Here is a 13,622-nt window from a genome sequence, read left to right on the forward strand (position 1 = left end):
AGCAACTCCTAAGTTGCACCTTAAATCCAGGATAATGGTACCATCTCAGCCTTGGCTGGACGTTGGCAAGCTCAAGGTTGAGAGGGTAACTGAGGAGTTTGCAAACAGACTGTGTGATTTGGGTGACCTGGGTGCTTTGTGGGATCCTGAAGAGTTGTGGAGTGCCTTCAAGACCACCGTCCTTGATGTTGCCGGTAGATGTCTTGGAACTTACCGAAGGGCGAAGAAGAATTTTGTCTCAATGGACACTGGATACCATTTCCCCGAGTCGCAAGGTCAGGCTGAATGGCAGAGCTGAGCTGTTCAGGGAGCTGAGGTGGAAAACTGTAGTGCAATCAGGGTGGATGAGGAGACCTCTGTGCGAGGAATCTGTGAGGGGGTAGAGCATCACCTGTGGTCAAGTGTTTCTCATCCTGCTTTCAGGGGAAATTCATGCATTGCGTTCCTCCAAGCCCATCCCTTGGTATAATTCAGTTTGAGTGGAGGGTGGTGGGCTCTTGACAGAGGAGTCCGAAGTGAAAGCCTGCTAGGCTAGTTACCTTGAGCAGCTTTACCAGGCTGATCCACCTGCTGATGAGTTGGACGTCAGGGGTGTTACAATCCCTATTGCTGACCCTCCAATCAACTGTGGTTCACCTTCGTTTGTGGAAACACAGGCTACGGTGAACCGGTTGAAATGGGTAAAGCTCCAGGGATCTGTGGCATCCATGCTGAACTACTCAAGGCTGGTGGAAATGCTGCACTTGTGTCGTTGCATGCATTTCTGTGCTCTGCCTGGAACACAGGCATCATCCCAACTGACTGGAAGAGGGGGCTTGTTGTCCCTCTCTGGAAAGAGAATGGTGATCGCCAAGACTGCAACAACTACTGCGGCGTGACGCTCCTCTCAGTGCCAGGCAAGGTCTTTGCTCAGGTAATTTTCAATAGGGTTCGCCACCATTTGCTTTCGCACCAGCATCCAGAGCAGTCAGACTTTACACCAAAGAGGTCAATGATTGACCGTATCCTCTCTCTTTGGGTTCTCACCAAACGCAGCCGAGAGTTTCGGCAGGGGCTGCTTGCAGCCTATATTGACCTCAGTGAAGAGTTTGATTCAGTGAATCGGGATGCCCTCTGGAGGATTCTTGGTCTTCGTGGGGTGCCACCAAAACTGATCGATCTGATGTCTGAACTATACTCTGGTACTGAGTGCATTGAGATGTGGTGGTACCATCTCTGACTTATTTCCAGTTGTTACTGGAGTTCATCAGGGGTATGTACTGGCCCCTACCCTTTTCAGCACTTGTGTGGACTGGATTCTGTGGAGGATGTCAGAGAGATCAAGCTGCGGTGCATCATTTTGGAATGTCAAGATCTATGACCTTGATTTCGCGGATGATGCAGTAATCTTTGCGGAGACTCTAGATATCCTTTTGGGGGCCCTCGAGCTGCTGAATGAGGAGTTGGAGCTGCTGCGATTTTGGGTTTCCTGGGTCAAAAGTAAGATCCAGGTTTTCAATGACATATTGGATGCTGCGATCCTGTCTGTACCTGTTTTTGGTGAGGATGTTGAGGTCGCGGAGAGATCCAATTACCTTGGCAGTGATATTCATATCTTTGCTGGCTGTGAGCCAGAGGTCAACAGATGTCTGGTTTTGGCTTGGCAGTCATGGATTCACTGGATCATGAGGTGTGGCGCTGTCGGTACCTGTTTGAAAGTCTGAGTCTTCAGGTCCTTAGTCCTTCCAGCCTTGCTCTATGGATGTGAGAATTGGATTCTGACCAGGGATCTGAGACGGAGACTTAATTCCTTTGGTACCAGGTCTCTTCGGAGAATCATTGGCTATCGCTGGTCTGACTTTGTGTCCAACGAGCGGTTGCTGAGAGAGACTCAGATGAGATTTGTTACCTGCATAGTCCGTGAGCGTCAACTGCGGCTGTATGGACATGTGGCTCATTTTTCTGACGCTGATCCTGCTCACCAGATTCTCTCAGCGAAGTAGCCTCATGAGTGGAGGAGGCCAATGGGTTGACCACGTGCCTTGTGGTTGCAGCAGGTTGATCAGCATCTCAAGGAGATTACGATAGTCCAGGCATATTCCTGGGGGATGGCCTGATGGAGGTCCCTGGAGTACCGGCGGAAAGTGGACGCAGCGATGCACTGCTCCGGCGCATACTCCCATTCCTGATTTGATCTGAACGTACTGTTCAGATAATCAATAATGGTCTTAGCCATGTCAAGACGGGTTCCATTCAATCTTGTCTAGCTTGTATGTTGTTCAACTACCGCACCAGACCACATCAAACCACCTGTTGCTCACTTGCCAAGCTTCTGATGGGTCGTGAATTGACAACACGGTTTTCAGTGAATCCGGACGTAATGGTCCATGTCAAGAATAACAAGTATCAACAGAAACGTAATCACGACCAAACATCTGTGTACTGCAACTTCCAGATCAATGATCCTGTATACGTGTTGAACTCCGGATGTGGAATTAAGTGGTTATGTGGGCATGGGACGGGGAACATGGCGAAGAGAAGATGGACATTTCAGGGACTTTCAGGAAGGAAAGCAGGGGAATTGAAGGAAGTGGGCTTGGGTGGATTATCGGGGGTAGAAAAGATCGAGGATTTGGATGGGGGAAGATAAGAGGTGGTGGTGAACAGCTGTTTTGAAAGCCTGGAGGGAAGAATGGGAAAGAATAGAGTAAGGGAGTTTATTCCAAAGGTGGGAAAAAAGAGGAATGAAAGAGTGAAGATGAGCAGTGATTCGTGATTTTGGTAGTTTTACCAGAAGGGGGTTGTTGCCGGACCTTGAGTGCCCTGTGGAAATGTGGTGGGGACAAATCACAGAGAGAGCAGGGGGGGGGCAAGGCTGGAGAGGAGTCGGTAGAAGACAGAAAGACCACCGACCAACCTGCGGTGATTGAGTGAGAGGCCCAAAGACTCAGCTTCATTGCGGGAGATGCCGATGATCTTAAATGCCCTGGTTTCGACAGCGTGAAGCCGAGAAAGGTGGGAGGCAGGAGCACCAGCCCAGAGGGGAGAGCAGTACTCCATCAGGCTACGGACAAATGATTTGTAAGTGGTCAGGAGCTCAAGAGGGCTGAAGAAGGACTTTGCACGACGGAGGATTCCCAGTCGGCGACTGGCTTTTGAGGCGAGGTTGGAAATGTGACTTTCCCAGGAAAGGTCATGGCAGATAGTGAGACCCAGAAGCTTGAACGAAAAGACTTCTTCCAGAGGATTGTTGAGAAAGTGGATGGGGGGGTTTTCTAAACAGTCCTTTCGAAGAGACATAGTGAGAGTGTGAGATTTGTCTGGATTGAAAGACATGTTCCACGTGTTGGACCAGTTTGTGATTTTATCCAGATCTGCAGTGAGCGAAGAAGCTGCTGTTTTCCGGTCTGAGGGATGACAGATGGTACGGCAAAGAGAAATAGAGGATTTTCCAGAGAGTCCGAGAGATCATTGATGAAAACCAGAAAAAGAACAGGGCCCAGAACGCTACCTTGAGGAACTCCAGCCTGCACAGGAAGAGGGGATGAAAGAACTCCATTTAGGGCCACACGTTGACTGCGACAGGAGAGGAAGTCTGCGAGGCATGAGTGGAGATGGCCTTGAATACCATGGGAAGAGAGTTTGGTGAGTAGTGCAGGGTGCCAGACTGTGTCAAAAGCACATGATATGTCCAGGGATACGGCTCGGATTTCCTGTCTGGCATTGAGGACCTCGATCCATTGATGGGAGAGCAGAAGCAGCATATCCAGGGTAGAGTGACCTTGTCTGAAACCAAATTGATGATTGGAAATCAAGCCATTGGAGAAGAGGAAGGATTTCATGTCTGAAGCGATGATGGATTCCATAACCTTGCTGATGATTGGGAGAAGGCTGATTGGTCTGTAGTTACAGGGATCTGTTTTTGCACCGTTTTTTATGCAGGGCAGTGATGTTAGCAGATTTCCAAGCAGATGGCAGATGACCTTGGGCAAATGAGAGGGTGAATAGAACAGAGAGAGGGTGAGCAAGAGCAGAAGAGCAGGCTTTGAGGACACGTGGGCTGATGCCATCTGGACCGGTTGCAGAATCTGACTCGAGGTTTGAAAGCAAGCTCTCCACCTTGTCAGAAGAAAAAGATACAGAGTCCAAGGACAGTTGGGTGCGACTGGGTAAAGTGGGTAGAGATAGTGATGGGTTTAGGACACAAGATTTAGCTGCAAACACCGAGTTTAGAGATTCAGCTTTATCACGTGTGGACTCAGCAGTGCGGCCATTTGAGGTGAGGGAGGGGATGGAGGGGGAACATACACCAGAAACAGATTTGATTAAATGCCACCAGGATTTTGAGGAGGGAGAGAGGTTTGAGAGTTCAGACTTGAGATGAGAAAGATGTTGTTTTCTGGCTCTCCTGAGGGTAGATACACACTTGTTCCGAGCTTTGTGGAAAGAACTGAGATTGCCCTCAGTTGGGTTTGCTTTCCATGAGGCAAAGCCAAGTTGTTTCAGGACAACTGCCTTGCCACAAGCTTCAGTAAACCAAGGGCGGGAGGAAGGGTAGGACAACTGAACATGAGAGGGGATAAATCTGTGCATGAGGGAGAGCAAGTTTCTTTGAAAGAATTCCCAGGATGAGTTGATGTTTGAGAAAGTCGTGGTAGGAGACCAGTCAGTAAGTTTGATGGCTGCTCGGAGACCCTGCCAGTCGGCTTGAGTGAAATGCCAGACTCGACGGCGGTGAGGTGGTTCTCTGATAACAGCCAGAGAGATGTCCACTTTAACAAGGACGTGGTCAGAAGAACCAATTGGAGCGAAGGAAGAGCAGCAGATATTGTCAGGGAAATTTGTCAAAATCAGATCCAGAAGAGATGGAGTACCATTGGTTGAGATCCGGGTCGGGAAGTTGACCGATTGAGTCAGTCCCAATGAGTCGCAGAAAGCTTTTGCTGAGGTACCATGACAGGTGAGAGAGGTACCCACACCTAGCCAACTGGCGTGATGACAATTGAAGTCACCACATAAGAGGAAGAGAGAGTTTGGATGAGAAGATAGAAGATGGTCCATGTTTTCGGATAGTGAGGTGTAGATGGAGTCATCACTGTTCGGTGGACGGTACAGTACACATATAAACATGAGGTGGGAGTGGAGGGGAAGCCTAAGCCAGAGGTATTCCTGGGGGTGTAGGGGAGTGAGAGCAGTGCATGGAGAGTGAGGAATAGAGTCTTTGATGAAGAGAGCAACACCTCCACCAGGACGAGGCTCAGGTCTGTCATACCGTAAGAGGGAGTAACCAGGGAGAGATACTTGGGAGTCAGACACGTCTTTGGAGAGGAAAGTTTCTGTTAGGCAGATAATGTCTGGTTTGTCAGTGGCAACCTGTATGGAAAGATCTGAAAGGTTTGAGCGAAGGCCCCGGATATTTGAGGTCCACACTTTTAATTAAGAGGTAGGGGAGAAGGCTTTGGGTGCAGGAGGTGGAGGGGAGGGGGAGGGTAGGACAAGGGATGAGGGGGGGAGGTAAGAAGGGTTGTTGAAAGAGTGTGGGGTATTGCAGAATAGCGAGGGGAGGGGGCCGAATGAGGAGGAGAAAAGGCTCTGTGGTGCTGGGGGAGAGGGGGGACAAGAGACAAGGAAGAAGGCAGTTGAGGATTTGAGGAGGTGGTGTGAAGAGATGGCGATGAGAGAGCAGTGGAGGGAGGCAGCTTGGTGGATGAGAGGGGGAGCAACTTTGAGACGGATGAGTGAGAGGAATGAAAGGTGGGAGAAAGGTGAGAGGGGAATTTTCGAAAGAGGTGAGAGCGACGCTTGGAGGGAGAAGAGTGGGATGGTTGCTTTGAGAGTGAGAGTGAGGGGTGAGGGGGGTGAGTTGGCACTGAAGTTGGAAAACAAGAATGGTTGATGGAAAGCGAACATCCATGGCAAACTGTGGTTTTTAAAAGTTTTAGGTCAGAGATGCGATTTAACACAATTCTTGATGGATGCAATGAAGGCAAATTCAGAGAATGGAGAGAAGAAGCGCTGTAATAGTTGGATTTTTTAGGCAAGGAATGAAGGAGAGGTTGAAAAAGTTATGACGTCAAAATATCTCCGCTAATGGAAATCGCCTAAAAATTATCTCCGAAACTAGGCAAGCTTTTTGAATTCTGTTTGCGGGAATTGAAGAGGGCATGAGCAGAGATTAATTTCCGCACATGATACATCACTATGACGTCATATCAATTTTTATGACGTCATTCCTATTTTTTTGTTTCACAACCCAGAGTTTTCATCGGATCTTCGTGAAACTTGCCATGTATATGCAGAAAGCCCACACGCAGGCAGTAGCCATCTTCGATTTTTGGAATTCTTCCAAGAAAAACGTTGACGTCATAATATCGCCGCTAATGGAAATCGCCTATACCATTATCTCGGAAACTAGGCAAGCTGTTTGAATTTTGTTTGCGGGAATCAAGCCGGGCATTAGTACAGAAAATTTATCGCAAACCTGAGACATCACAATGACGTCATATTCCTTTTAATGACGTCATCATTAAGAGGACTTGAATAAAATATTAGATGAGGCTGACAATCCTAAACCGTGGAGAAAAACTCTCAATAGGGTTGATTAAGTATGCATGAGGCACGATATTGATTATGGAAATAGCACAACGTTGGAAGAAAAACATGAAGGCGATTGAGAAATTTTGTACAATTTGTCTCTGATACAAAATCCAACCTTGAGAGAAAAAGTTGATTGGTTCATCGTGAAGAAGATGATCAGTGCTAAATTGAAACTTGGACTTGGAAATTCAAAAAACTTATAGGCTCTAATGATGTCATTAAGATTGAAGAGCAATTAGCTGATGAATTACCGAAACCAATCATCACACAGTTTCATAGAAGGAAGGTTTATTCCAAGGAAGTTGATTATATCTGGTCTGCTGATTTAATTGAACTCAATAATGATAAGGGGTACAAGTATGCTTTAACTGTGATTGATTTGATGAGTAGATATGCGTGGGTTGTCCCTTTGAAAAACAAAACAGGTAATACTCTTATGTTAGCTTTCCAACAGATATTCAATAAAAGCAAGAGAAAACCTAAAAAATTGTTGACTGATGAGGGTACAGAGTTCTACAACAAAACATTTATGAATTTTCTTTAAAATAACAGCATTACATTATACAGCACCTTTAATGAAAGAAAAGCAGTTGTTATTGAGCGATTCAATCACACTTTAAAAGAGAGACTATATAAAAAATTCACTCAACTCGGTTCTCAACAATAGTTATCTTTAACTCAGGATATTGTAGATAGTACACCGACATGATTCATACCACAACGAAAACGAAGCCATCAGAAACATTTACAAAATTAAAATATGAAAGAGATTAATGTCAGAAAGCCTAAGTTCAAAGTTGGTGATATAGTAAGAATATACAGGTGGAAATCTCATTTTGAAAAAGGTTACACCAAGTGATGGACAAATGAACTTTATAAAATTGTTGATGTCATCGGTACAGTTCCTTGGACTTACAAATTATGTAATTTAAAGGGGGAAGAGATTTTAGGTTCATTTTATTCACAGGAATTACAAAAGACAGATAAATTGAATTTTTTTTGATTCCACCCCTTTTTAACTCTGCCCCTTTTTGACTCCGCCCACATAATCCACATCCACATCCATCATATCCACATAATTAGTGATTAGTTTATTAGTTCCAATACACATGTTTATTGAATTAAAAAAATTGCTCCACCCACACAAGCCCCACCCACCCACACAAGCTCCACCCACCCAAGCCCCACCCACCCACCCACACAAGCTCCACCCACACAAGCCCCACCCACCCAAGCCCCACCCCCCTGTGCACCCCCACTCTTGACCCAACACCCCTCTCATCCCACCCACCACCCTTCCCCACATACAGACGGGGAGGGGAGAGGGATGAGGGGGGTGGTGGGTCATTGGAATACTTCCTCATTTTCACAGCATGACTGTGCTCTTAAAGGCACTTCCCCATTTTAAAGAACCAAAGGAGGGATCATGAACTTCCCTTTCTTTCGTGCTTGAAGAGTTAAAGTGAATATACTCGATGGAACTGAATGTTATAAAAAAAATTAAGTTATTCCCTGAAGTAGAACATGGACAAATATTTGTTGGTTCGCTCTTTGAGTGGAATGAAAATATGAAAGGGAAGAAGTGCTTTAATCAGTAAGTTTCAATCTTTCATTGTCTCAATTTTACATTTGCTTTTATGGGAGGGAAGGGGATAGGGGGGGGGGGGAGAAAATCAGTCTCCTATTTTGGGATTTTGGGGCTTGAATTAGAAAGTTTTTCCCTTTCCCCCATTCATTTGAATGAAAGTCCCAGAAACCCCATTTATCATCTACTTCTGTGTTAACCCGTGGAGCACAGTGAAGTTAATCATTAAGAAGTGGAAGGCGTATGGTACTATCAGGACCATGTCTAGATCAGACTGTCCTTCCAAACTGGATAACCAAGCAAGGAGGAGATTGATCAGAGAGGCCACCAAGAGGCCAATGGAAACTTTGAAAGAGTGACATGTCTTTATGGCAAAGACTAGCCACTGTGTGTGTGACAAACATGGAGAACTTTCGTCCAGATAGGGTTTTAACTCGGACCCTGAACGTGACAACTGGTGTCCGGAGCAGGATTTTTCGAGCCAACCCCTCCCAACCACACCATTTGGCATTGGGAAGGGATTCTTGAATCCATCGGGACACGACAACTGTCAGGTCGTGGGATTCGAACCATGGCTCTGACAAGTCAGGAGTGTCAGGAGTATGGGACCATGACATTTGCTCCCAGAGCGAACTAGGCTTAAAAAAAAGAAAAAGAATTGGGAATCTAAATTGTTAAACGATCGCCTCCACCATTGAGAGAGAGAGAGAGGTGGTTGTAAGAATCGAGGTACAAAGTGTAATAAATAAATTTTGTTTGGGGAGATTAAACGTGAGCGCAAAATGGCGGATAGGCACGAAATGGCAGATTGGTACGAGATGGTGATGTTCATGTTACGTAGTAAGGATGAATAAAGTATGCCGAAGGTGGAGCTGTTTGATAGACATAGGGTTAAGGTTTCTCACGTCTCGAGCTGGGGCCCCACCACCGGGTTCCTCTCATGGAGGACGTTGGGAGTCTCTAAGAATTCACATCGAATAGTAGCGGATTGGCCTCACTAAAGCAAATGACAATGCAGCAGTTTATGACAAGGTTCAATCAGATGATGGTCCTATTGAGAGGTGATGTAAAGGTAGCACAAAACCAACAGAAGAGTGATATGCAACGAATGATTGGAAAGATGCAAAAACTGGTTCAGGACATGAAAGCAATACACCTTGGGTCCAGGGCCGATGTACAAGCAATGTGCAGTGGGGTAAAGGCTGAGGAAGAGACCGGGCTGGTCGAGGAGGTGAAAGCTCAGTCAAAGGCATTATAAGGACAGATTGATGAAAAAAAAATGAAGGAACAAGGGAAAGAATCGAAGGGAAAAATTAATGGAATAGAGAATGACATGAAGGGGATGAATGAACAAGTGAACAAAATTAAGAAGGAAATAACACAGGAACTGGGGGCACGGAATTATGGAGTGAGGGAAATGATTGAACGAATGAAAGATGAATGAATGAACAAATGAATGAAATAACAAAGGAATCCATCCATCCATTGGGACCAAACTCTGTGCAGTGTTGGTGCTGCCTCAGCAGTCTCCTTGGCTATTGGGCACAATCCTGGACAGGTCGCCACTCCGACACAGTATACCAGCATGCTGGCACTCATTTTGCCAACCTCGGAAGGATGACAGGCCGAGTCAACCCCACCTGGTATTAATACAACAGCAAAGGGGGATTTGAACTCAGGATCCTTGGATCCCAAGCCCACCACCCTCACCATTAAGCCAACACCAGGCATACAAAGGAATGAAATCAAGGAAATGAATGGACAAAATTGATGAACAAAGAAATGAAATAGCAGGATTTGACCTGGAGGGCTATCCCATCTGGGTGGATTCCATAAAGCAACAGCAGGTGGAGTAATTGGGATTTTGTCAGCATCAGGATGGCAGTTTGGAGCAAAAGTTGGAAACTCGTGTAACAAAACAAGAGCTGGTGTTAGCTGATAAAGGCTTATGGGAGCCACAACTGACTGGGGAAATGATGGATGGAACGTTACAGGAGCAGCTGAATATTTGGGACAAGCCATAAAGGGAGAGAAGATAGAACCAAAGGTTTCTGTTCGCCTCAATGGTGATGTTAATGGTCCTGTCGAGACCATGCTTGGGCTGACTGACTCTTACGAAATTGAGTTGGACTTGCAGCATTTTGACATTGGGAATGTTGCTGAACAGGCTTGAGCCGATTTGGCAGAGCCAATGTTTAAACCACTTGCAGAACATGCAGGGGAGGAGAGTTGTCGCAACGGCAGCTTACCGTTGGTTGAGAGGGAGGCTTATTAAGATTTGACATAGCACATGTCTGCAACATGATGGCAAATAGATTTCACAGCATCCATGGTGTTCGAGTTGCAGCTGCCTCCTCCAATGTGCTGTTCCAGTGTGTGTGCCATCCTCCAGGAGTCCTCTGAGCTGGCAAGCCTGTTTGTAAGTTTCACAGATTGTGGCATCCACTGTTCACAAGTCCTCAAAAGATGTTGGACCTTTGACCTCATGCAGAAGCAGTCTCACGTAAAAGCATTCAAAACTATTAGGATGGACAGTGTACACAGGGCCAGGTGCATCACTGGCTTTGATGTCTGGTACAGTTTGTCCTGCTCTGCAGAAAGCAAACTTCTTCTTGCTGCCAACATTCCATGTGTAGTACTTGGGTATTTGATGATACAACAGTGTCTTAGCGAATTCATCATCTTGGCAGAGATTGAAGAAAGCAGTGAGAGTTGTATCTTGTGGGACTTGGGCGTGCTCACATACATTCTCCTCAGTGAGGTACACTCTCTGGCCATTCTCAAGGTGCACACCGAGATGAACCACAGTGGGATGTCGCTCATGAATTGAGAAGTTCAGGATCCTCCAGATGGCTTCATTGCTGCTGACGTATCTTCCCATTTCGTATTGCCGAATCTCATCGTGCACAGTCCCATCCATTGTCAGGCCAAATACAGCCATGTCAGATCCTTTGTTGGCATACGTGCACACATGTTTGATGGGTTTCACAGAGTGGCAGTACTCATCATTGATGTGTGCATTGAATAGCCATGTGAGGAGTGGACAGAATGGAACACTCCACCTATTGGCAACTTCTATCTCACAACCACGAATCCTGATGGTTGTTGTGAATCCACCATCTTCTGGTTTTCTCCGACGATATAGTGGGTATCCATTTTGTCCAGTCTGTGTCTCTTTCAGAAGATATCGTGGGAACCTTTTTATGCATTTGTTATCTTTCATCCATGGTGAGTTTGGATTGATGCTTCCACAAGGACCATGCACCATCTCTGTTTTGACAGTGCTGAACAGAAGTGTATCAATTACTGGGTCTGAAAATTCAGCACTGATGAAGTCATCCACTCTGTGCATATAAAGTTCATCTTGGAGCCAAGTCAGAATGTGGGCATGTGGCAGGCCACGCTTTTGCCACTCAATTGTGTACATGTCGCACCCAATGGCTCCAAAAGTCTTTCCATTGGTGATGACATTCATCAATGCCTTCACTTTTTTGCCGGAATACTCTTACCAGCAAAGCATGGCGATGCTGTGGTTTTTGGCCTGACATCAGTTCATTAACCACTTCCTCCCAAGCTGGATTGCAGGTGAAGGTGATGAAGAGATCAGGATGGCCATCATTTCTCACATATGTCATGGCACCTTGAGTGCGCTCATGCAAGTAGCAGGGACAACCTGTGAAACTGGAAGGCAAGATGACCAATTGGCCAACATTGGCGTCATTTCCATCATTGTTCATGGCATCCCTGAGGTGAACATAGTTTTCGACTCAGAGTCTATTTTGGTTCTTTCAAATGAATCTCAGCCTTTCTGCCTAAATTTTGGCATACATATCCACAACAAATTGGTGGAAGAGATCTTTGCAACACAAGATGTGATTGAAATTACCAGCTCTCAGCATAATCCTGTAGGCATAAAAGTCCATGGCAGAAATGTTCTTTTCACTTGGCAGTCCTGTTGCTGGGTCTATTTGTTGCAGTTTAATATCATATCCATCATCACCCTGCCAGAAAAGTAGTGGATACTGAAGTGCATCATATGATGGGTGAAACTCAGCAATTCTCTGGAGGGAGTCGTTTCTGAGTTGCCTCACAATGTCTCAATCGCCAAGTTGTTCATCAGCTAGGACGACAGCCACTTCTGATATGGAGGGTGCATTGAAGCATTGCTCATGCTCCCCAGCTGGAGTTTTGTCTGAATGAATGACAATTTTGTACTCAGGTGTCATCTTCTCCACGGCACATTTGAGACTCTGAACACAATGGTTTTCCTTGTGGAGCATATCTTGCAACTGCAACACCACTTCCAACTTGGTTTGAATGACATTGTTGCAACACTGTTCAGCCTGCTTTGTATTGGCACCAATGAAGTCGATCTGCAGGAATTTTGGCTCTTTATTCCGTTGTGGCTGGAGACTGCCAATCTGATGATAAACATGTCCCTGCACTTTAAATGTGGGCATGTAGCCAGATTCTCTGATCTCTTTTCTGGTGCCGAAATATGTCATGTTGAAGCATGAGTTGTATTTTCTGATGTTGCTTTGGAAATGACTTGCATTTGGAGTGTTGACTGTCAACAATGTACGAAGAGGTTCAAAAGGAGCATTCATTTGGGTCAGCCGAACCTTGCCGCTATTGTAGCATATCCCTGTCGCTTCTCCTCTCCATTTCATCACATCACAGTGCCTGCAAATAATCGACATTGCGCCAAAAGCAACTACTGAATCAGAAGCATCATCCAAGGCTGGTTTGTAGGAGAATGCAGACTTTTCTTGTCCCCCTCCAGGGCTTTTTCTTGGATGTAGTCATTCTTGTTGCATTTGCCTCTCATCTTCTTTCTTTCTCTTGATGCATTTCAGCTGCTCCTGATGCAGCCATTCCAGTTGCATTTGCCCCTTGTCTTCTTTTTTGCTCTTCAGGAGTTATGGATGCTCGAGATGCAGCTTTTGTTGCGGGATTTCCCTTTCATCTTCTTTCCTGCTGTTGAGGAGTTTCAGCCAGTCTGAATGCAGCCATTGCTTCTGCATTTGCTTCTCGTCTTGCTGCTTGCTGTTGAGGAGCTTCAACTGCTCTGGATGCAGCCATTGCTGCCACGTTTGCTTCTCATCTTGCTTCTTGCTGTTGAGGAGTGAAGGCTGCTCTGGATGCAGCTTTCGCAAGTAGTTTTTTTGTCAAGTTCGCTTCTTGTACATTTCCTTCTTTAGGTAGGAGCCACTTTCCTGCAAAATAAAGGAGGGAGACAGGGAGAAGGGGAAAGCGAGGAAGGGGGGATTAGAGCGACGCCTTACCAAACGTCAGAACACACCCCTAGAGGGTGGAGATGCAAGAGTGGGAGGTTGCAGAGAGAGGATATATACGAGTATATATATATATATATATATATATATATATATATATATATATATATATATATATATATATATATATATATATATATATATGTATCGTGGAGTTTTTTTATATG

At 45.7% G+C, this 13,622-nt stretch overlaps 1 protein-coding gene across 1 annotated transcript; it reads right to left on the reverse strand.

The window, feature by feature from the left end:
• Nucleotides 1–10,578: 10,578 nt before the first annotated feature.
• LOC147017234 (uncharacterized) lies at nt 10,579–13,013 on the reverse strand. The gene has a single exon (XM_085847928.1). The coding sequence runs from the start codon at nt 11,634–11,636 to the stop codon at nt 10,611–10,613; it is 1,026 nt and encodes a 341-aa protein (XP_085704054.1). The 5' UTR covers nt 11,637–13,013; the 3' UTR covers nt 10,579–10,610.
• Between the last annotated feature and the right edge of the window lie 609 nt (nt 13,014–13,622).

Source organism: Eptatretus burgeri, chromosome 11, assembly GCF_056783735.1.
Source record: "Eptatretus burgeri isolate ZD-2024b chromosome 11, Ebu_testis_v1, whole genome shotgun sequence".
Lineage (NCBI taxonomy): Eukaryota > Metazoa > Chordata > Myxini > Myxiniformes > Myxinidae > Eptatretus > Eptatretus burgeri.